The following is a 24,120-nucleotide window of genomic DNA, read 5'->3' on the forward strand; positions in this document are numbered from 1 at the left end:
AAATAACACAGGAGTGCTTACTGGCCAGACTGAGGTGAGGAGGCCTGTTGGAAGCAAGTCCCCACTTCACCAGGAAAGGACAGCCTCCCAGGGCTGCCTGCAGCCACTTCTTATTCCACTCTGCTTAAATGCAGGGGACAATGATGCCACCATGCATCCTCTGAGCTGGACAAGACCCAGACCTTCAAGAAAAGACATCTCGGAGTATAGGAACAGGTCAAATTTGTATCTTATTAAAGTGATAATTTTGGCGCTCCAAATATCTCCAATTCTCATTGAACTTTCAATTGCTTAAAAAAAAAAAAAGTTTGATTCCTTTAGATTTTTCTTCTCCCAGTTATGGATTTTATTTATGTGTTTATATCTGTATGTGTATGTATGTATGTATATACACGTATACATACATCTATACACACACACACACACACGAGTTGCTCAGGATATATATGGCAATCAGGAAAGTGATCCCGCTACTCATAATAAGCCATTTCTGGTCACATATTATAAATCATTTAAAAAGCTGATATGCAAACAGTCATGGCCATCCGCTAAAGTATGGAATGCTATAATAAATACAGAAATCTGAGGGGTCAACTCCACCATGAAGGTGTTATTCAATAAGTTAGGATTCACCGACTTAATACCTCTGAAAATTAAATAGTGCTGTGCTAATATAAGAAGGCTTTCCTTTTAATATAAAACAAATCTATATTTTTACTTAATTTTAGAATTATGGAAAAATGTGATGTTGCTCATAAGCCACAAAAGAGAAGTAAATTGGATTACAACAAAATTTTAAACTTTCGTTCTGGAAAGAATACCATCAAGAAAGTGAAAGAAACAACCAGCAGAATGAGAGAAAATACTTGCAATCTGATAAGGAACTTATGTCCAGAATATAAAAGACAAGCAACTTATGTCAAGAATAAAAAGACAAGCAACCCAATTAAAATGTGAGAAAAGAACTGAATAGACACTTCCTCAAAGAAGATATAAAACACCAAGTGCAAGAAGATATGTTAAATGTCATTAGTCATCAGGGAAACGTAAATCAAATCACAGTGAAACCCTAAGTCACACGACTTCCATGGTTATGATAAAAAAGACCAACAGCAGCAAGATTTGGTAAGGATGTAGAGAAGTCAAACCCTCAGATGTTGCTAGAAGGGTTGTCAAGGGTACAGTTTCTTTGAGAAGACCAGACTGCCTGTTCCACAAGTTAAGCACAAGAGTTTCCACTTGAGCCAGCAAGCCCACAGAATTAAAGACATAACAAAAGCGCAACAGAATTAAAGACAGCAAAAGCTTACCTGAAAACTCGTACATGACTGTTGATAACAGCAAAGGTCAGAAAACAAACCACATATCTTCATCAACAGTGGAATGAATGAAGAAAATATGGTATGTCCATACAGTGGGATATCATTCAGCCATGAAAAGGAATAAGAATTGATACATGGGACCACAGAGATGAACCTTGGAAACATGCTAAGCGAGAGAACCAGACGTCAAAGACCACAGAAGTTTTCCTTCATAGGAAATGTCCAGAATCAACAAATCTACGGAAACAGATGGTAGGTGGGTGGTTGCTTGAGTTGGGGTGGAGGTGGGAGAAATAGAGAGGGACACTTAACTGGGATGGGTGGCCAAGAAAAATATTCTGGAATTAGATGTGATGATGATTGCATAACTCTGTGAATATACTAAATATCACCCACCCACCCCGAGATGAGCAAATTTTACGATATATGAATGAATTACATTTCAATACAGGTATCTTTACTTTTTTATTGTATTTTTTAATTTAAAATTTTTTTTTAGGGGGAGTACTGGGAATTGAACGCAGGGAAGCTTTACCACTGAGCCACATCCCCAACCCTTTTCACCATTTATTCTGAGACAGGGTCTTACTAAGCTTCCTAGGGCCTCCCTAAGTTCCTGAGGCTGGCCTCAAACTTGCAACCCCCATGCCTCAGTCTCCTGGGATTACAGGTATGCACCATGCACCACCATGCCCAGCCTCAAGAAAGGTGTTTTTAAAAATGGGATGATGTTAAAAAAAAAAAAAAAACCAGTGTAGAAATTGCCTCTGAACTATATAAAACTTTAGTTAATAAATTTCTCCAAGTGTACAAAAAGGCAAAATGAAATAAAAGTACTTTTCAACTTCAAACTGATGAGACTAGGCCATTTTGTCATTTTTTTTGCTGTGGAAAAATCCAAATATCTGACAATGTGATGAATAGAAGATATTAATTTAAAAAATGAACAAAATACTTTTCTACGGATGCTTCTAAAAATTACCGTTTTACACAGACTCGCTGACATGGCTACTGGGACACTGCAGGAGTCAACTCTGCTTCCAGCCTTAAGTAAACAGAGTCACAAAGAACCAGGTGAAACTCCTCTATGAGGTTTGATGAGGGCAAATTGTGTGATGGCACCAAAATAAAACTGAAGTCACACTGTGCTGTAGTTTGGATCTTAAATATCCCCTAAAGCCCCACATTAAAGGCATGTTCCCCAAAGCAGCACTGTGGAGAGGTGGCCTAATCTTTAAGAGGCGGGGCTTAGTGGGAGGTCTTCAGGTCATTTGTGCCCTCGAAAGGGATTGTGGGCCTTGGGTTCTTCCTCTTCCTCTCTTTTGCTCCCTGGGCTTGGGGTGAAAGTTTTGCTCTGTCAAATGCTCCTGCCATGAGGTGCTGCCTTGTCACAGGCCCAGAGCAATGGGGCCAACCCATCATGGCCTGGAAACTACAAGCCCAAATAAGCTTTTTTTCTTTATAAGTTGATTATCTCAGGCATTTGTTATAGTGATGGAAGGCTGACCAACACACATGACTTAAAAATGTTTGTTAGATTATAATTTTCCAAAGTAGAATATAGAATAGAATGATGAATAGTTTTTAACCCTAAGAAATAGTTGAGCTAAATTTATCTAAAAAAAAAAAATTGGGGTGGGGGGAGAGTACCAGAGATTGAACTTGGGACATTCGACCACTGAGTCACATCTCCAGCCCTATTTTGTATTTTATTTAGAGACAGGGTCTCACTGAGTTGCTTAGTGCCTTGCCATTGCTGAGGCTGGCTTTGAACTCATGATCCTCCTGTCTCAGCCTCCTGAAGCTGCTAGGATTACAGGCGTGTGCCACCACGCCAGGCCTCTAAAAATTCGAGAAAAGAAACGTCTTCAACGCAGTCTTTGATTATGTTTGGAAAGGGGTAGAGACGGGGCAGGTTTTTCTCTGAAAGAATCCCACATCACCTAGGAATAACCATGAAATTTAAGCAAAGAAAAAACATGAACCAAGTCGTATGATCGGAGGCTTACAACCAACACTATCTTGATTTATTAGGTACATGTGCCCTTCTCAAAAAAGGTTCCCAGATACCATCATTTCATAATAAATTAAAAAGACTCTCCACTGAAGAAAGACGATTCTTTTTCAAAAGGAAAAGGGTCATTTAACACAGCTTTGTTCTCTGTCAACTTCAACCTAAAGCGTTCTTTTCAGATGGATAAAACTTATTTCCCCAGCCATGTCTCAGCACAGGGGCTTCTAAAACCTTCGCTATCGGAATCACTTGTCAGGCTTGTCAAAATGCAGAATGGGGGGCCTCCATTCACACAACTTCAGCTACATCCAGAGTAAGGCTCAAGAATGTCCCTACCTCTACCCCACCCGACGACGGTTCCATCGGCCTAACACACACTAGCAGCTTAGAGAGTCCGGAATGGCTAGGCCAGGTCCTGACTGGGTAGGCTGCATGGAGACTCTACCAGAAAGGAAAGCCAAACAGCACCCACAGGCCTCAACAGTTGCGTTCAGCATTGAAATGAGAGCCATTACCACCACCTGATCCTAGAAGTTTTGTGATTCATACATAAAATGGTGACAACTTCCAGTTTCATATCCCTCCCGCTGCTGCTCACCCCAAGATTCATTTACAGGCTTTCCTCTCTCTCTTCTCAATATTACGGGGCCACCACGACCCAGCCGTACTTACCCAATATGGACCCTATATACTGGACCCCATCTGAGAGAGCCAAGGCAATCGGCTATAATTTGGAATTGGGACTTAGAATTTCTGTTTGGCTGCTCTTTGGAGCAAGAGGTAAACTCCGAAGCTGCTGACAATGACTACTTTCACCATGTGAAAAGAGTAAGAGTAAAGGCCATCTGTATGACCAGAGAGAAGCAGGGAGGAGGTGACAAATGAGGGCTTCCTGAGTTCCATCGGGCCTTCCAGTCCCTGGCCTCCGTGGAGGACCAAGGCTGCATCCTAGAGCCCCTGGGATCCATACATCAATCTCTTAAATTCTTCTTTCTTGACTAAACCACCTGAAAAGAATTTCTGATATTGATAACCACAGGGGCCTTAATTAAAACTGTTCATAAAGTCAATTTGGGGGTGTTTCTCCTCTCTACATCAACATACCTTGAAGATTAAACTCACCTTAAAGCTTTATCCTACTCAAATTTACCTGTGTATTAGTCAGCTTTCCATTGCTACAACAAAATACCTGAAGCTGTGGGTACTTTATAAGGAAAAGAGGTTTAGATAGCTAACAGTGTGGGAGGTTCAAGGGCATGGTGCCAGCACTGGCTCAGCTCTGGTAAAGACCTCAAGGGAAATAGCATCGTGGCAGGAGTGTGTGAGAGAAGGAAAAAAAAATTACATGGTGAGGCAGGAAGCCAGAGAGAAACCAGAGAAGGGCCAAGCTTTCTCTTCTATAACAACCTCTCTTGACAACTAACCAGCTTCCCATGAGAACTACGTCACTCCCTTTCAAGAGCACGCCTCCGATGACCCAAATACTTCCCACTGTAAGTTCCCATGATTTCTTAACATCGCCACACTGAGTACCAAGCTTTCAACACACACGTGTCTCTGGGGGACACACTCAAACCATAGAAACTTAATGCCTCATAGTGACAGCTCTACCTTGTGTAGATGACACCAAGAACCCTACATCACTATTCATTTTAAACCCAGGGTCTGCTTGGATTCCTGTACAGGAGGCAATTATAATTTACATTCCTTTCCAGAATCAGGCAGGGATAAATGAATATAATCTGGAAATGAATAAAAATCCATTTGGTGTGCACAGAAATAAGAACACCAATAAATTTGTCTCAAATTAAGGTCTAACATGAAATTTTATTTACCATGTTAGAGAAAATTAGATGCTTAATTTTTCATTAATGTTTCTGAATAACTCCAGGCTTTCTACCTCTTATTTGTAATGGAATTCTTATTTTTAAATGGCAATCTTATCTGCTACCTGTAGGCTTGCCCGACTGTACCTGGTATGTTGTACACATGCATTCCCATGGAAACACGTGACTCCCCAAAGGGGCCATTTCTTTATCTCTTTTCATCTAGCTACTTCTCTTAACGCACAAGAAAGTGGATAAGAGGTTGTGTCCGTTTCAGCATTACATCACAACTGTGATCACACACATGACATAAGTTTGCAATGTGACCAGGTGTGGCAAAATCAGAACTTAAATGTGCCTTGAATAGCTCACACTGTGTAGTGTTCTATATCTCCGGTACTGAACCTTGGAGCTTAAGATCTTGGCCTCCTTAAAGGGAGACTGCTGGGAATTATCTCTGGCAATCACCCGCTGGTGATTTTGGCTGCCTTGGGTCACATAAAAACAGGTAGTCACAGGCGTCCAGTGGTTTCCTCGGGGTGGGTTGCTTTCTTTATGGTAATCAATTTACTGGGCCCAGCTGTCAGGCACTCAACTTCTCAATTAACAACTGGAAGTAGAACTTGAACCACAGGAAGGAAGAAAACTCAGATTTTCCCAAACACACAGTTAATGAAAAAGTGAGCCTTGTCTCCAACTCATCTGTGTTTTTCCTGTAGAACATAAATGTCAATTTGGAAAACCACGTACCGACAGAGGTTTCTCTCCATAGAAAGGTCTCCCATGACATTTGACTGGGCCACGTGCCAGGTAACCATCTTTATGGAGTTAACAGAAGTTAATTTAAAACTGGACATGGAGCAGCCCAAGTTGTTGACTAGTTTCTTCTTATTGATTCGATGGAGAGACTGAAATGGTTTAAACCGTAGGGCACAGCTTCTAGTCTAACAGAGAAGAAAAATCCTTTTGTTTCGCCTCTTAGAAATTCCTTGGGTCAAAAGTGAAACATGGTCCCATGCGTTACCCTTGCATCCTACGTCCAATGTGTGGGGTGCACTTTGGTCCCCTCTTAGCCACAGTTTTAGTTACCTTTAGGCAACTGTGTTCCAAAAATAGTAAATGAACAATTCTAGACACAGGCAATTCATAAGTTTTACATAACTTCTATTATATATTGTTAGAGTTACCCTATTTTATCAGTTATTTCTAATCTCTTATTGTGCCTACTTTACAAATTAAGCTTTATCATTGGTACTTGTCTATATAGAGAGAAAAAGCAGTATTAGGGTAGGGTTTGGTACTAGCTGAAGTTTCGGGTATCCACGAGGGGTCTTGGAACATATCTCCCTGAGATAAGAAGCGACTGCTGTACTTCTCTGATCCAACTCTTCCTGATCAAATGATTTCCCCCAGGACGATAGAAGGGAATAAACAAGGGACTGTCATTCACCAGAAAGCATACAGCGGGCACTGAGGTCTCAGCCGAGGTGAAGAGGAGCACCCTGGACTAACAGACAGAGACTCTGGACTGAATGACTACTCCTGTCTAGAAAGGGACAAGAATGATTGTGGAAAAGGAGGAGGATCTGAAGACACTGACCAATCCTTTACTTCAGTTTCTTTCAGGACAGGAACAGTGAAATTGTTAAAATTCCAACTTGAAGACAAAGAGCATATGATATATCTTTTTTCCCTAACATCTTCCTTTTTGCAAGATTGATTGACCTATCAATGATTAGAAACTTTACTATCCACTTTCAACCTAATAAAGGGTTAGTCTTCTTTACCTTGGGTCTTAGGAATGAAAAGACACTTGTTTCTAAGCCGCACACCTACACCTAGCACTTCAGAGTGAGTGCTGTAGTCCTAAGCCCCAAGCACAGTCGCTCAAATGGATCTCCAATGACCATGGCATCTACAGGGTATGGACTGTGGTGCATTACTTCTTTGGCCAATGTGTCTTATACATAGAATGCTAGAGAATTCTTTCAGGGCAAAAAAAAAAAAATAGTTGTCAGTCTTAAAACGAGTTTTCATTTCTGCATCATGAAGCAGGGGCAGATGCCCTTTAGAACATGATGATGCCATCCATTCCACTATTACCAAGGCCCGCGATAAGTCAGTGTGCACATTTAGAAGGGCCACTGCTGCCCACATATATCATTCAACGTTCATGGCTGCACAACTACATTCTACTTGGGGCATCTCATAATTACCTAGGAGATTATTTCATGTTCCAGTATCTCTAACTCCATCATTCATAAAGATTAAGATAAAATATTTTCCATAAAGAACATCTTTCCTGAAATCTCATTTTTGCGGATTATCTCATTATTTAGCGGATTATTTTTATTATTAACTGGGTCACCCCAGTCTGCTCACAAAGCCAGCTGCACAGGAGACTCTAAAATAAATATATTATACAGCAGAACCTTACCATCAGGAGAGGGAACAGGGTCACTGTGGGGCGAGGCTTCAAGTCACTGTAAGGTGAAAGCTTGTACCATGGGAGAAGCGAAATCAGAGCTGTGTGATCTCTTTGGATTGATCAGATGAACAGCAGAGGGATTATTCTACGTCACTGAGATATCTTGACACAGGGAGAGGGTTGAAATAGACTAAACTGTGTTAGCTTGAACATCGCTGTTTAAAACTTCCAGCTTTGGGAAATCTGCAGACCTTGCTAAACCTCCTATCTATGTGGGAGGAGCTACATTATCATTGTAGAGTTTAGCAGAAGCGGGTTACTACAAGGATGTCACAATTCCATCATGCTTCATCTCTAACAAATCACGTTCCCCTGGAGTTCCAGCGTGCTTTGAATTAACATCAAAGACAAGAATTCTTAACCCCACCAACTGGCAAATATAGGAATTTCAACAGTTCTGATATAATGACTCTAAGTAAATCACTATTAATTTCTTACTTTCCAACCTACTAGTCAAGCAGAAATGCAGTCAGAGTTGCTGATGAAATTACAGATCACAGAGGAGGCTCTCTAATGCATTTCTTGCTTTCATCCTCCAAGCAAGGCAAGTTCCAAACTAAAAACAGCTTGGATTCATATTATTAGCATTTTAAATATAGCCTCTAAAAATTACCTTTAGGAGGCAGTGAGTTAAGGATGGGATAGGACTTGACAAGGATTATTATTGATAGAGCTTATCTTTCTGTGTTCTGAAAGTCACACCTTGGCATTTGAAAGACATAAAATATATATTTTTTTTACCTGTTGTGGAGAAGATGGGACAGATAGGAGACCGGTTGTCGAGAAATCCAAAATGAATGGGTTTCAAATTATAACCCATTTAATCCTACATGCAGCAGGCTGAGATTACATTTAAATGCTAGTAAAGAATTATTCATTCATCTTAAGAACAGGCTAATTATTGTAATATTCCATTATGAAATTCTCTGTCCATAAAATCTCCTATTGCTACTCTATTGGCAATTACTTCAAGTGCCATCTAGACTGTCTATGAAGTTAAGAAAAATACTTTCAATGATCCTTAAAGAATATGGTATAAATACACACACACACACACACACACACAAATGCAAGGTCCTCTATTAGGAAAGAAGAGATAGTCTGATCAATTAACAGAAGTGCTGTGAATGTCATTAGAATCCATTTAAAAATTATGGCCTACATCATCTTGGAAACCAGCAGTGGTTTCCGACCATTTGCAGAAAAATAAGACTGCATGTAATAAGATAGGTATAGAACTAATGGAAACAAACACACGCAGACACACAACACAGGAATTTCAGCCAAATCATCTGATCATTCCTTAATTCACTGCAATCATGCGATACTGTCACCATCAGGTTAATTATAAACCATGCAGGAAGCAGTCCAGTTGGATTGCAAGTCAAAGGGTCAGAATGTGAGCGTTTTAGAATAAATCAGGTACCTGAGAGTTTCATGAGAAGTTCAGACGCAGCTTTGACTGACATATCCCGCCTCAACACATTCCCCTTCCCTTCCTGGGGCTTCAGTGTGTCCTCGGAGATGCTTTGGGCTGCCACTTCAGGTTCTGGGTTGAACACATAGCTGGGCCGAGGCAAGGCCGTGCTTAGGGCTTCCTCTTCCTTGGGCTCCTCTTTCACTTTAAAGTTAAGATTCATGGGTTCCTTCTGATTTGCAGCTGTCAAAAAAAAAGGGGGGTTATATATGTGTGTGTATATGTATGTATGAAAGGCTTTCCCCCCACCCCAAGCTGCCCGTTAACTTAATGAAGTATGGAATGTACAATCACCTTGTGCTAAGAGCAAGAGGGACCACGATCGGACCAAATTAGGCTGAGCCCTGAGCTCACAATTATAGATGCACCCCTTGCGCCTGGACTTCTGAAAGGTGTGGGCTTCAGATTCTTTTAAACCAACAGTATTTTAAGAAGTGCCATCTCTACCAAGCATTGGGGCATTTTCTTTTTGGTTTTTCCTAAGTATCAGGAAGATACTGTCTGTGTCATTCCCTTCCTGACCTATGAGCAATCTCCCCCGCCTAATCCTATTACAGAATAAGGCTTTTAGCAATTATTCTGCCATCAAATATTGAATAAAAACATGAGTCAGAGGCAAGACCCAAAGCCAAAACCGGGGGTGGGGTGGTAAGGTGAGGACGCAGAATTTGCCAATAAGAAAAGCTCAGGCAAGAGAGACACCACTCTTGCCTTATTATAAGCAGACACTACTGACCCCTCCGCGGTGGGGCATGTACTTGGCACTGTGCTTCTGGTCACTGTGAATAAATCTATGTCTTTAGTCCGAGTCATCTTTGCATAACAAATGGACTTTTGGTTTGGTTTTGCTTTTAATTTTGAAATCATTTTATATTTATAGAGAAGCAGCAAAGATGGTTCGAGAGTGCTCACATGGCCTTTGCCGAACATTGCCTAAGGCTGACATCTGACCTAACCTCTGTACAGCTGTCAGAACAAAGACATCCACATTACTGTGATCTCAACTCCAGGTTTTATTCGGATTTCACCAGTTTTTCCACCAGTGTCCTTTTCCACTTTGGGCATGGCTGGTTGGTGTGGAGCACATGGTCAGGCTAACTGGCTTGTTATGGGATGGAGTCTGAGGCTCAGCTCTTCTGTGCCAGGCCTTCCCCACTGCGCTGCACACACGGGAACAACCAGACGAGGACAGCTCCCTCTTGTACTGCTTTCTGTCGTCACTAGGTTCCCGCAAAGGACCATGTAGTAGGAACTTCGGTTGCTTATACCAGGTGTGCTTGTCTTTTCAAAGAGAGGATCTTGTCCTAACACAGAATTCTTAGTAATATCTCTTAGAATGATCCTCAAACCCATTCCATCGTAATAAACCAAAAGATGAAAATGAATCTCCAAAGCAAGCACCGCCCCTGCCCCCCCCCCCCCCGCCAATGCACAACACATGGTCCTTTCTTCCCCCTCTTAGGCCCCTCCAGTGTTTTTGGAAACTGGACCCCAGAGGTTTAAAGTCACATTCACAAGTTTCACTACCAGAAACAGATGCAGAAGTGAGATCAGAACCTAAGTCAATGAACTGCCCACAACATGTCCCTTACCTGCCTCCACCACGCGGGTCCTCTACCTGTGGGGGCTGTGCTGTACCCAAAGTCAAAAAATATTTCACTTTCAAACCTTTGCTCGAGTACCACCTGTTCAATGAGTTTTACTCTGATCATCCTCCCAAAATTACAGCCCCCATCCCCACCTTGCACCCAGTCTTTCTTATCCTACAGTAAATATTTTATGCTCCATAATACGGAGCTGCCACGGACTGCACGGTGTCCCCCACTAAATGCACATGTTGAAGCCCTAACCTTGCAGGGTGAACATGCTTTGAGTTATGGGCCTTCAGGGAGGTAATTAAAGTTGAATGAGGCTGTAAGGGTGGGGCCCTAATCCAATGTCACTGGTTCCCTGTAAGCAGAGAAAGACACCAGCAAGGTACATGCACAACAGAAAAGCCCTGTCGGGACATGTGAGAAGGGGACCATCCACAAGCCAGGAAGAGAAGGCTCAGAAGAATCCAGACCTCCCAACAACTCCACCTTGGACTTCCAGCCTCCAAAACTCTGAAGAATAAATTTATAAGATATCAGCCTGCAGTGTTTTGTCGTGGCAGCCTGAGCAGAGAAATCGCATACTGTATCATTTTCTCAATTTGTTGTTAACTACTTAACGTCTGTTCCCTCAACTCCAAGGCAGGCTTCATGATGGTGACAATCATTCTAATGCGGATGTCTATCAAGTGCCCAGAACAGTGGCTGGCACATCAGAGGGGTGCAGTAAGTACTCTTTGAGTGAATAAAATACTTCTTTTAGTAATTATTCTGCCATCAAATATTGAATAAAAACATGAGTCAGAAGCAAGACCCAAAGAAGTGGCGTCTGATGGGCTTCCAGTATTACTTGTGGGAAACGAAAGTTAAGAACTCTAGAATATCCCACCGGAATCAACCGGAAGGGCTTTCTCTGGATCTGCTCATTACCTGGGGATGAGATCTTTGGGATGAAGTTAAAAGCTTTGTTACTGAGACCACACCACATAGCGAGATGTCTCCCATCCAATCCCTTGGCCTCTAGCATTTCTAAAGAGGGAATCCAGAACATTTCAAGGCAAATGCCTCTCATCCAGCCATTTGGGGGCAATGCCACTGAAAGCTAAGCCAAAAGGAACAATTCTCAAATATATACTTCCAACCCCAACCAGGAGGTCGGCTTAAAGACTCCGCTTACTTAGTGTATTTCTTCCCTGTGTACTTTTTAACCACTTCCCGGGGGTTTTGCTGATGGCACACCTAGACTTTGCCCTTTCTTCCGCGACCTTGGTAAGACCCTTTTCCAGGAGCATCCTAGTCACGACAGAGTCGTCATCAGTGTGTATTTATTTACTTCTGTGACTTTGGTTCCTTGGGAAGGAATAATTTAAAGTGAATGGTTAACATTAAAACAAACAAACAAACAAACAAAAACGCTTCTACACTGTTATCTTTTATTTAAAAACATTTTAACCTTTCAAGATAAGGCTAGGACAGACAGAAAAAGCTGAGGCCCTGGAAGCAAATCCCAGCTTGCAGAGAAGGCAAACATGAGGTGGATAGTCTGGGAACATATAAATGGCTTCTCAGAGCACTGGTCAGAATACATGCTCCATGAGACTTAAGGGGAAAAAGACACTCGGCATGGTGAACAAGACCTGGAGTTAACAGAACTTCAATAAGACACTTCAAAAAACAACAGGCCAGCTCCATGTGGCTGGATTACCAGCTTGCAGAGCACGATACACCTGGTTTTTATGCTGACAACATCAAGAAGGGCATAAAAGTGTCAGGTGCTGAGAAAATGTAAATATAGTTAATGATATGACAGAAAAACATGTGGGTCTAAATAGAAAATGTAAAAATAGAAATATGAAGGCCAGCCTGCTTTCAGTTGCCAAAAATATTTACATTGAGAAGAGCACATATAGCCATTTTAAAAAAAAATTAATATGACTGAATAATTGCCATCTTTTAAATTATTCTAGTTTTAACAAAAACCTACACGTGTAGAGCAGGGTGAAATTAAAGATGCTTTCTTTTCCTTGTGGGAAATTGCTAAGAGAAAAGCAACAATTTATGAATCATTGCGTGGTCCTTACTTCATTCCTACTCCTCACACAGAAAGATCTGTGCACATATGGATTGCAGCTCACAAAGGGCCTTCACAGCACCTGCCTCGACTTCTGTTTATGTATCTTAAAGTTGCCAGACGCTCCACTTTTAAGGCAGAGAGGAAGCCCCGCTAATCAAGAGGCCCTGTGTCTCGTTGTTTATTCCAAACATTTTAGGAGCCGAGCCACTCTGATTATAAATTATGTACATCTGTAAGTTCATGGGGGCTGGATGGAGCTGGGCTGTCATTTAGGGGAAACAGATTGGCTTCGATGAGGATTTATAAACGATTCAAGATAAAGACAAATGCAGGAAAGGATTGGGAAAACCCCCAGAGAAAACGATTTCAACTGTCCAATTCTAAAAGGTCGGTATGAATGAGTACAAAAGAACTCCCTCCTTACAGAAGGTGCCATAGGTCCAAGGGAGATCCCCCCTAAGCCTCCTCTCCCCCAGAAAACTCTATTAACATCCTTAGAGACCATTTCATAGATAAGAAAACTAAGATCCTGAGAGTTTAACAGATGGATAAATGAATCAGAGCTGGTACATGCAGACCCCAGGCTCCAGCGCTGCTAGGTAAAAATGCACCCAAGCCCTTTCCTTCCTCTCCAAGATGCCCGAGACCTTTAAGAAGCACGCTATCTTAAGCAGCTGGAACATGGGATTTGGAAAATAAGTGATATGGAGTGAATGAGGTGTCATTATTGAGAAAAGGAAGGTGAGCTCAGGGTGTCACCTGAAGGGAAGGGGTGCTTTTAGGTAGGAAGGAATCTTGTGCAGATTTGACTGTGAGGAGGAAGAGAAGACAAGGAATGCTACATAAAGTTTTCTGACCCATCCTCTTGATTCCCTTTGGTGAAGGAAAATGATACCTTCCCTTGGGATCAAGAAGACAGAGCTCTTGTTCAGTTTATAGTCTGGCACTTTGGTGAATACTGAACTACTCTGTGAAAAAGGAAGGCCGTTGAGAACTATATTCACTACCTCACCCTAAACCAGAGCCAGGTTCTTGGACCTGGAGGGGACTGCAGAGCAATGATTTTCAAATGGTGTTCCAAGGAACCCCATGATATGCTACAGGGGTTCCAACAAATGTACATCTCAAATTCACCAGTAGTGCACACCTAAAATGCCAACCCCCTGGAGTCCACCAGTGTGTTAACTTGTGTTGATGAGTTAATTTGGTTTTGTGTAGCCCTTGTAATGCAGTTTCTCCTGTCATTTGGGAGTGTTAAATTTCTAGTAATTTGTTGTTAATAAGGAAGTGGTTGGCTTTCCACTGATCTTTCGAAAATATCCAGGTCTATGCATGTGTGTCCACGTAACATTGTACAGTTACGGAACTACTAGAACCTATATGCAGCCCTGAAGCCCTTTTCTCAACTTTTGTGCCACTGACATTCTGGATTGAATAATTGGTTTGGAGGGGGACCGTCCTGCACATAGTAGAATGTTTCCTGGCATCCTTGGCCCCTACCCACTAGAGGCCAGTAGCTCCTACCAGTGGTAAAAACATAAAATGTCCCTAGACGTCACCAACTGTCCCCTAGGCAAACCTGCCTTAAATTAAATACCAGGGTCAGTCCAAGAGTATGTGTTCCATTGTAGCTAACAGACAACAAAGACAGACACACATTATGAAGACAGGCAGAGAGAGCTGGATCTGTCATTTACTGAGCACATGGACATGGGCCAGGAAATACTGCATCCCGAGCAATCTATGTGGATTAACTATCTGACCCTCACAAACAGCCCTTGAGGTAGGTCCTAATGTAATCCCTATTCTGCAGACGAGGCATCTAAGACCTAATGTCATTAAATACATTTTCCAAAGAGCAGTTAACTGAGTAGTCACCACACAGTTGAAACAGGATTTTGAATGGCTGTACTGCAAGTTGTAAGTTTTGGATGCTTCTTGTCTACCGTTTGTTATAAGGAATAAATAAAGGAAGTTGCTAAATGTTGTCGTCTCTGAAACAGAAACTTTATATTATTATACTCTTTTGAGTATCTGAATAGATTGAATTAAAGGGACCTTGAGATTACAAGATGAGTTGATAGAAATCTGTTCCCATTTGCCACAACTTCCCTGCACTGGAGCAGAGAATCTTGAATCTGCAAATAGCAAGGTAAATTTAGAAATATACTAGATGATAACATTACTATAAAGATCATACTCCATAACACCAGAGTAAAATTTTTCTTTAATTTGGGGGTTTTAAATAAATAAGTATAATAAATGTGAACTTAAACAAAAAGTTACTTGACAAGTACATCTTCCAATATGAGTTTTACATATTGAGATTCAGTTAAGATTTTGTTTGGAAAAATAAATGGGTTTGGTGTTTAAAAAAACGAAATGAAAACCATTACTGTTTTCTATCTCCCTTATTTTACAATAAGAAAACACGAGCTCAGAGGATGACATGACCTTTTTAAAATCACACAGTCATGAGTGATAAAACCAGAGTCAGAGTTTAGCTTTCCAGACCGTACCCTGCTGCCATCACAGCCATCTACGTTGCTCTGTGAGTGGCACAGAAGCACTCGTGAGCAAGCTGGGGACCTGGGCTTTGTTTTGCTTTTGTTTATTTGTTTGCTTTTTTGACAATTTGAAGTGCTTTGAGTGAGAAAAATAAATTGTCTTCTAAAACCAAAACAGAGGCTATGATTTAATTAAATAATAATTAATTCTATACTGAATATTACTTTTAAAGGCTAAGCATACTGTGTGAAAATGGAATGTGTACCACATTTGCTAAATATTTTTAAAGCTTGCTGTTTAATTTGCCTTAATTGTTCTACAGCTGGTGTTTAGTGAAATTTTAACCATCTTATATTTCTCATTAATACCTGGCCACACTTTAGGATCTGTGTACCCAAATCAAGACTGCAAAGGTCCCCCATGACAGGTTTGATGAAGGATACAGAGCCACAGGGGGAGGAGGAAGCCCACCTATGGAGAAGGTCAAGGTTAGTAACAATAGTGAAGGGCGCTTCAAGAACTTTAAAAGGAATACATAAGTTCTTTCTCTACAAACTAAACTACTAAACCCCACACATAATGAGCAAAAGTAGCCATCTGCAGTAATCCGCTTAACAGACAGGATATCTCCCTTGTCAACAGCAGGAAGGACAAGTCCTGGAAAAGCCATCAAGTCTTGAGTAAATGTGAAAGAAAGCTGTCTTTTAAACGCACACTATTAACACATTCAAAAAGGAAACGGGTGAACAGCAACGGAGTGACCTGCATGAACCAGAAGAAAGGAAACCTAAAGACTGGACAACAGCTTTGTTACACGAGATGACAACATTACTATAAAGGTCATACTCCCGAGTGACCTGCATGAACCAGAAGAAAGGAAACCTAAAGACTTGGACAACAGTTCCCCTTCCAGGGAACGCAGTGACCACCTACCCCAAACGACATCTCCTTGAGACCGTTATGCTTGTCATTTTGATCCCTGGTTCACAGATCAGTGTGCAAGTGATTTTTGTCATTATGGATCCCCCAGAGTCTGATGGGTGGTTTGCTGTGGACTATGAAATGGCCACAGTGATTCCCTCCCAGGAGGCTCACCCCTGTGCAGGGCGACTTTGGAGGAGGATATAAATGGCGCTCCATAGATCAAATGACCAGAACCCTGGAATAACACTGGAGAAGGCAGAAGAAGGGAAGTGGCGGGGGGTTGGGGGTCTACACCCCAGCAAAGCTAAAGGCTGCCGACTTTTTGTCCAGAGTGGTGGAGAGCTGTTACTCAGCAGAAGGCAGGCAGTCAGGGACATCCCTAGATGCAGGAGGTATTTGAAGAACAGTCCATCAGAAATGCTTTGGAGGACTGGGGGGCAGGGTGGGGTGCTGGGCTGGGGGGATCTGGAGGGGCAAGCTATCTAGGTGAAGTGAAGGCTGCCCAGGAAAAGATGAATCGTACACGCATTCTGAAGATACAAAGAATTTAACCAGATTAGTGACTAAAAGCACATGCATTAGAAATGATGCCATGATTCGAAGCCAAGGAAAATAAACAGTGAAGCAGACGGAGGTCAAAAGACAGTTTGCTCAACTGAGAAATAAAAATTAGGTAATAGCTAATTAAGTGGTCATGAGCCAAGCCTTTGCAGCTAGGCAGAGCTGAATCTTTGCTCTGTTTCTTGTGGCCGAAACCTTAAAGTCTCAGCTTCCTCATCTATAAAATAGGTTTAATACTTCTGACCCTACAGGGCTGTGGTGGGGGTCAAGAGAAAAACTGCATGAAGTGGTTGTGGTTGGCACAGGGCCTAGCTCACTGCAAACACATCTGACGAACGATGGAGCTTAATAACAGCAAGTACAAAGTGTGACAATGACAACAGCAGTAAATAGAAGAAAATCCGCTTCTGTGAGGAGGAAGACAATGATTTAGTTTTAATTTTACAGTAATGATGGACCCTGATAAGTTTTCTCAAGGGTCTGTCGGGATAAAACATCATGCTGGTGGCTCTTTTAGAAGGAGGTACACTGTCTCCAGCACAGTGAGGAAACCAAGCTCTGATGCGTCATGATGAGTTTCCACGGACTCCCGAGTCTTGGATTCCTCATCCACACGCTCATTGGGACACGACGTATTTGAAAATACACTTGTACCCTAACAGTCTATGCAAAGGTAAGTGGACCCTACTATTAGTATTCTCTATGTTCTAAAATACTCCCTGTTATGGTTTAGATGTGAGGTGTCCCCCAAAAGCTCGTGTGTGAGACAATGCAAGAAAGTTTAGGGGTGAATGGTTAAGTTATGAGAACCTTAACCTAATTAATGCATTAGTCCACTTAGACGGATTAACTGGGTGCTAACTGTAGGCAGTACGGTGTGGCTGCAGAAGTGGGTCCTTGGGGGCGTGCCTCGGTGTATATATTTTCCCTGGTGAGGCACCTCAGTCCCTCTCTGCTTCCCAACTGTCAAGTTCTGAGCTGCTTTCCTCTTCCACACCTTTCTGCCATGATGCTTTGCCTCACCTCAAGCCCAGAGCAATGAAGTCAGTCATCTGTGGACTGAGAACTCCGAAAAGATGAGCCCCAAATAAACTCTTCCTCTTCCAAAACTGTTCTTGTCAGGTCTTTTGGTCACAGCAGCGAAAAAAAAAAAAAAAAAAGGCTGACTAAAACACTCCCTGAGAAGTCAAAACTATTAATACCACTTCCAAGGGCTGGAGAGGAGGCTCTGCGGTAGAGCACTTGCCTAGCCATACCCATTACCCCCCCCCACACACACACACACGCACATGCAGAAAATACAAATGCTGGAAATATCTGCCATATAACAGAGAGAGGATCCATAAGAGGTTCTGGCTAACCCCACAACAAACAAGAAGAGCAGAGAATAGAGCCAACTTCCTATTTTGCTGCTTCTTTACCTTGTAATTTAAGGTCCAGACAGCTCAGGGAAGGAAATGCTGGAACCAGGCTGCCTAGATTAAAATACCAGTCTGGCCACTTATTAGCTGTTTGAAATTGGGCAAGACTCAACCTCTGTTTCTTAGTTTCATCATCTGTAAAATGGCAATGCTAATGCTATGGGATTGCTGTGAGGCTCCCAGGGGTTAAATGGCACAGAGTAAGCATTACAGAAGGTAAGTATAATAAGCATTGAGTATATATCTCCAAGTCTCCATCCATGCAGGTTTTAACACCTGTGTGTCACTCTAGGTCCCCTTATAATCCTGTCTGCCCCCTTCTGTGACTCAAATCGGTCTCATGGACTAGCAAGTCATGAGAAACAGGAGTCACACTCTCCTTCTCTCCTATGAATCACTGAGTTCAATAAAATCCAGGGTTTCACAAAGGGCATTCAGGCTACTTGCATGTAGAAGGCCCCCCAAGCAGCTGCTCCCACGAGGAATTTGAGTCACATGATTGGCGAGTGCCCATCACGAGGAAAGCAAGACAGGGCTAAAAAGAGGAGCCAAGACCAAGATGCAAAGGGGGGGTTCAAAAATAGACCCAGTGTGGAGTGCACACCCAGGCACTGGGGAGAGCCCGGGGGCACTGGCACTGGGGTTCTGGCTGTAATTGGCACAAAGATGAAGGCTTGTTTGTTAAGATGCTTCACAGAAAGCCAATCAGAGCCGCCATGCAGAGGGAACCACTTGGTTCAGTGGGCATCTCCCAACCTTCCTTCTGCAGCCAGGGAACTGCCATGTACACATAAGCCATATTGTGACTGCAGACGTATAAAACTGTGTGAAATGATTGGGGGCTGCAGAGCAAAAGCCTGTGGGAAGCCCCAAGGTATGACCCAAACACTTTTATCATCACCTCTTCACTGACACATGAAAACCTTTGCTATTTCATGGCTGAGTTGCCAATAAATTAGAAACAATCTAGCCTGTACCCATTTATTCGTGAACCACCTCCATGAGGCTAAAAGTAAGTTACCACTTTAAAAAGCCCATCTCTCCTAGTTAAAATTATTTTGGTCTCAATTTTACGAAATTAATATGATGTGGGAGACGATACAAAAATTTTCTCTGGTTTCCAAATTAAAAATAGTTGAAATGACTTATATCTTTTATTTTGGAAAATCAGGGACAAAAAGATACTCCCTGCCAACAAGAGAGGTGCCAAGTTTCTGTCAACTGCTTGGTTATAATTTGGAGAGTTAGAATTAAGTTTTATATCTTGAAAAGTGCCGTTTGCAGAAAGAGAAATGATGTTAGGCGTTGCAGACAACTTTGAGTTGGGCTTCTAATCACGATACTCCCAGCTCCTTGATGTCCCCAGATAGAGACTTGAGATTTTCAAACTGGACAGTCCCCGGTCATGGAGCCTCACCAGGAAAAACATGGGGCTCAATGAATATGACTCAGCCCCAGGTCTCTCCTTCACGCCAACCTTGGCCTCTAAAGAAATAAATGCCTCAGGCCTATCTTACATCCCCATGTCCCTCTTCATGGATTGGGATGGAACACAGGGAAGAGACCTATATTCAGAAAGTCCGTAGCTGTGCTGAAACATACTGCACTGGGTACCAAGTTTATACTCCCTGTCAGCGGTCCCCACTCCTAGCCGCATGTTAGAATCATTTGAAGATTGTAAAGAAAATGCCAATGTCTAGGGCTTATTTCAGACCAATTAAATCATAATTTCTGGGCCCTGGCATTTTACAAAAACTCCCCAGGTAAGTCTAGCGTGCAGCAGAGGTTAAGAACTGCTGCTGGCCATGGGAGACAAGAACAGGCTCAGCAGGAATTAAGCACCCGATGGTTTGTGAGCACCCCTCCCCAGATCACCTCCAGGCCTGTGGCCCCTGAATCATTTGTTCTGTCACACAGTGATTTGCATGTGTCTTCTGGCTTCCACAAAAGATCTATTTGGACATGTAGGACCTTAGCCTTCTAAGGCCTACTGCCCAGTTCCAAATTCCACTGAAGTCTATAAAACACTTTCCACCCACCTAGGAAGCCAGCAGAAGGGGTCACCCCATACTTTCCGTTAATCAACTGTGATGCTGAGCCGAGGATGCCTGATTCTAGGGAGCAATAGTCAGCTCAAAGGAGCAGGGAATGTTCAGTGAGCTCGGAGGGAAGAACAGCCGATGGTTGGGAGAAGGGCTTTTTATTTCACAGTTGAAATCTGCACACAGGGGTGAGGGTAGAAGGATGCAGAACCCATTTAAAACATCATTCCATCCAGCGACTCTGAATCTCACTGAGCTCCATTCAGACATCTTTATGCTTATTTTTAATCGAAGGAGCAAGAAAGACTCTCCTTAATAACCAGGCAAGAAAGCATCAAGTGTTTTCTCTCTCTCTTTTGGAAACAAGTAGGTGTCTACACGCTTGAATTTGTCACTGTGCTCCAGTTTTGCAGACAGCGATCTGGCTGGCACAAAGACTCCCAGACTCAGTGCCCACAAACAGCTGCACCCTATGGTATCAGCAGGTGCACGGACAGAGCCCAGCGAGAAAATTCCCTGCAAGAACAATGGCACCGTTATAATGCCAAGGGACAGGGCCTGAGGCTCGGTACTTGTTCACTCCATCGGAGGACAGGAAGAGCTAGAAACTCAGCCTCAGCTCCCTGGGATTTTGGCCTTTTGGTCCCTGAATCATATCCAGATAGAGCCAGGTAGAGCCCCTCAGGGGGAGCAGCGATATCAATTCTAGGGTCCAACCAACCAGACAGTGAAATTTAAAAAAAAAAAAAAAATCCCTGAAGAAAATGTAGCCTTTTCCTTTTAACATATCTTCTCCTCCGGTGGGTCGCATTGCCACAGTCACCAAGTTTACATTTACATCCAAATATGCACACACAAAAAATTACTGATGCATCTCACTCCCCGGCGACTTTATAACAGGTTGCTAGGTAACAGTGCATACAAGTCAGGTTTCAGGACCTCTAGTAAGCCACCATAAAATAGCTGCATGGGCCTTTTGCATAAATAGTGTGCATTTGTTATCTGTTTTCTTATGCCAATTGATCAGTAGGTAAATACTCCGACTGCCAAACTGTAAACAACTCCCCATCAATAGCTGGCTGAAACGGCAGATCACAATAGAAGACACAGTGCTTCACCCCAACCTTCCAACTGGCTGCTTCTCCCCTCAGTCTCTGCTATTTGCAGTACTGGCTCAGGCAGCCACAACCCTCTCTCAGGCTTCCTGAGACTGGAGCTAATTACACCCCGATGCCTGATGGGGGGCACTGGGAGCTGAGCCCAGCAGGAGTCGCGTTATCATGCACAGGGTTCCATCCACAGATCAAACCTTCCCGCCTCCCTCCTCATCTTCCTCCAGATTTAAAAAATTCCCTGGAGTCAAGGGGTGAAGGGAATAACACCGAGAGTTATTCGCCCTCTCCCCACCTCCTGTGCCTCTGTCTGTTAAGTAGAGAAACGACCACCACCAAGCTATGCTAAGTGAATTTGTCCTTGGAGTTGCTTCCCTCAGGACTGTACTAAAAAAGTTCAGAAAAGGAGGCCCTTCTGCTACTATAGACCTTGGAGGAAGAGCCAGGTTCCATTACAGATGACAAAGGGGAAACTGGAAACACGTATTTCCCCACATTATCAAGGAATTTTAAATATAAATCTCAAAGTCTAGATAATCACATTTTCCCTGAGATTGGGATGGGAGAGGGAGAGGGCCAGGTGAGAAGAGCGGAGACCCCGAACTGCATCAATGACTCCATTAGATGCAACTAGTTCCTGTAGCTCGGCCCCTCCCCCTTCCCCTCCCCACCCAGTTAATTTCTGGGTTTCTCATTTTCTATCCCCCCGCCTCGCCTCACGCCTTCCAACTGCTGAGGGGCAAAGATCTGGGGTTAAGGGGACATTCTGAAAGACCTGACTGAAGTGCCACCGAGAAAAGGGACTTTGGCGTGAAGCTGAGCCTCTCATTCACCTGGCAATGACATTTAGTGAAATGCGACTCTCAGTCCACTTAAAGGAAGGCGGTGACCAATTATTCTCCATTTAAAGGGTATTGTCAATCTCCAAAGAGCTGAAATGGCATTTGGAAATCATCCTGGGGACTGCCACCTTCACTGAACGACAGGACTGATTCTCAACCGACCTTTCCCCACCCTCTACAACTCCTTTAAAATTTCAAATTGTACTTTTTTAAAATGTAATGAGGATCAGCACGGTCCCACAACACGTCTTATCATTCCCAAAAAAAAGAGTTGGGAGAAAAAAAAAATCTAACATCTCTCCACCCCTGTTCAACTTCGCTGCTAAATAAAACACATGGGGAAAAAATGACCAAAAAAGAGTCATGTGTAATTTGATGGTAAGGAAAAGTGGTATCAATTGATAAGAATACATTTTCATGATTTTTACATTATCTTCTTTTAAAAAGGGATCATAACGGTAAGAACAGAATGTTGTTTAAAAAAAACTTTTTAAAAATTCTACTTTATATGAAGTACCTGAAAGATTCAGATTCATAGAGATGAAAGTAAAATCGTGGTTACCAGCGGCTGGAGGGAGGACTTAGGGGGACTCATTGTGTATTGGATACAGAACTTCAGCTTGGAAAGATAAAGTTCTAGAGACCAACAGTGGTGGCAGGTACACCAGAAGATGAAGGTACTGAACGCCACCGAACTGCACACCTAAAAAATGGTTAAAAAGGTAAATCTTATGTAATTTCACCCCAATAAAATAAAAAACTTTACACACACACACACAAACATAACCCTCCCACAAAATCCTGAAGAAAAATCATACAGATGATCTTTCTCGTTTGCTCAAATTGCAGAAGTGTGATTCCTCATAGTGGTCTGTCAATGTGTCCTTTCAAATTAAGACAGTAAAGAACTTGAGTAATACAAAATGAGGTATTCCATATGCAAGTACTTTGAAGAACCCAGTGCAGAAAGAGATATGTCAAATAGGGGCCCAAGGTGGCACAAAGCAAAGGGCACAAATTTGGCTCACCCTGTGACCTTTCCCCCCCTCACAGTGAGAATCCCCAAAGGGTAAAAACCAGAAGGAAATCAAAGATCCCTGTTGTTCTGAGACCCAAACCAAAGCCACGCCTACCTCCAAAGGATTGCCAAAAAAAAGGGGGGGGGGCGGGAGAAAGTAAGTCAAGGAAAATTTATGAAAGTGCAGACTCTCAGACTTGCGGGGAGCCTTGTGATCCTGCCAGCTTATTTTACAGATGAAAATACTGGTAGAGAAAGAAAGCGAGACAGAGAGACAGAGGGAGAGAGAACACAACCCTAGTCAAGTACCTGACAGCTTCATGAGAAAATCAGACGCCATCTTAACAGAGATGTCCTGGCTGAACAATGCTGCCGCACTGTTGGCCACATACTCGGAGGGGTCTTTCAGCTTTGTGTGGTTGGCGGGCCTGTCGGCGGCACTCAGGGTAAAGGAGGCGGGCAGGCCGTTATCTTCCTTGGGTTCCTCCTTCACCAGCAAAGGCGAGACGCCAGCCCCACCCTGGCTAGTCCTCTCTGGAGTGTTAGACGTCATCACGGTCCCCACTAGCTCTGTCCCTCCTCCTTCCCTTTGCTGCCCCAGGCAGCCACTGTCACTGAGGTGGGGAGATCCCTTGACATCTGGGTCTGAGGTCTCCTCCTTCACCTTGGCTTCTGTCCTCAGGAAGTGCTGGTGGCAGCGCATGTGGAGTTTCAGGCTGAAGTGGCGAGAGGAAGTGAAAGGGCATAGCTGGCACTGAAAGGTCTCTCCCCGGTCCTGGTGTTGGTGAACCTGATGGAGAAGCAAGAAGAGTGAGCTCGGTGCCGTGCATGCAGGGAGGGTGCCCGCCGTACATCCACACTCCCCATCCACGACTTCCTCACCCTGCACAGCTCCCCCC

The 24,120-nt window shown here is 43.0% G+C and overlaps 1 protein-coding gene across 8 annotated transcripts in view; it reads right to left on the bottom strand.

Moving 5' to 3' along the window:
- Window positions 1-24,120, bottom strand: part of Znf827 (zinc finger protein 827) — a 150,277-nt gene that overhangs the window by 92,535 nt on the left and 33,622 nt on the right. For all 8 annotated transcript variants that reach the window (XM_048813471.1, XM_048813472.1, XM_048813474.1 and 5 more), the window contains exons 3-4: window positions 23,531-24,011; window positions 9,077-9,310 (exon numbers count right to left, since the gene is read on the bottom strand). In XM_048813471.1, coding sequence (XP_048669428.1) covers window positions 9,077-9,310; window positions 23,531-24,011 — 715 coding nt within the window. The remainder of the gene's footprint in view (window positions 1-9,076; window positions 9,311-23,530; window positions 24,012-24,120) is intronic.

Source organism: Marmota marmota, unplaced genomic scaffold, assembly GCF_001458135.2.
Source record: "Marmota marmota marmota unplaced genomic scaffold, marMar, whole genome shotgun sequence".
Classification (NCBI taxonomy): domain Eukaryota; kingdom Metazoa; phylum Chordata; class Mammalia; order Rodentia; family Sciuridae; genus Marmota; species Marmota marmota.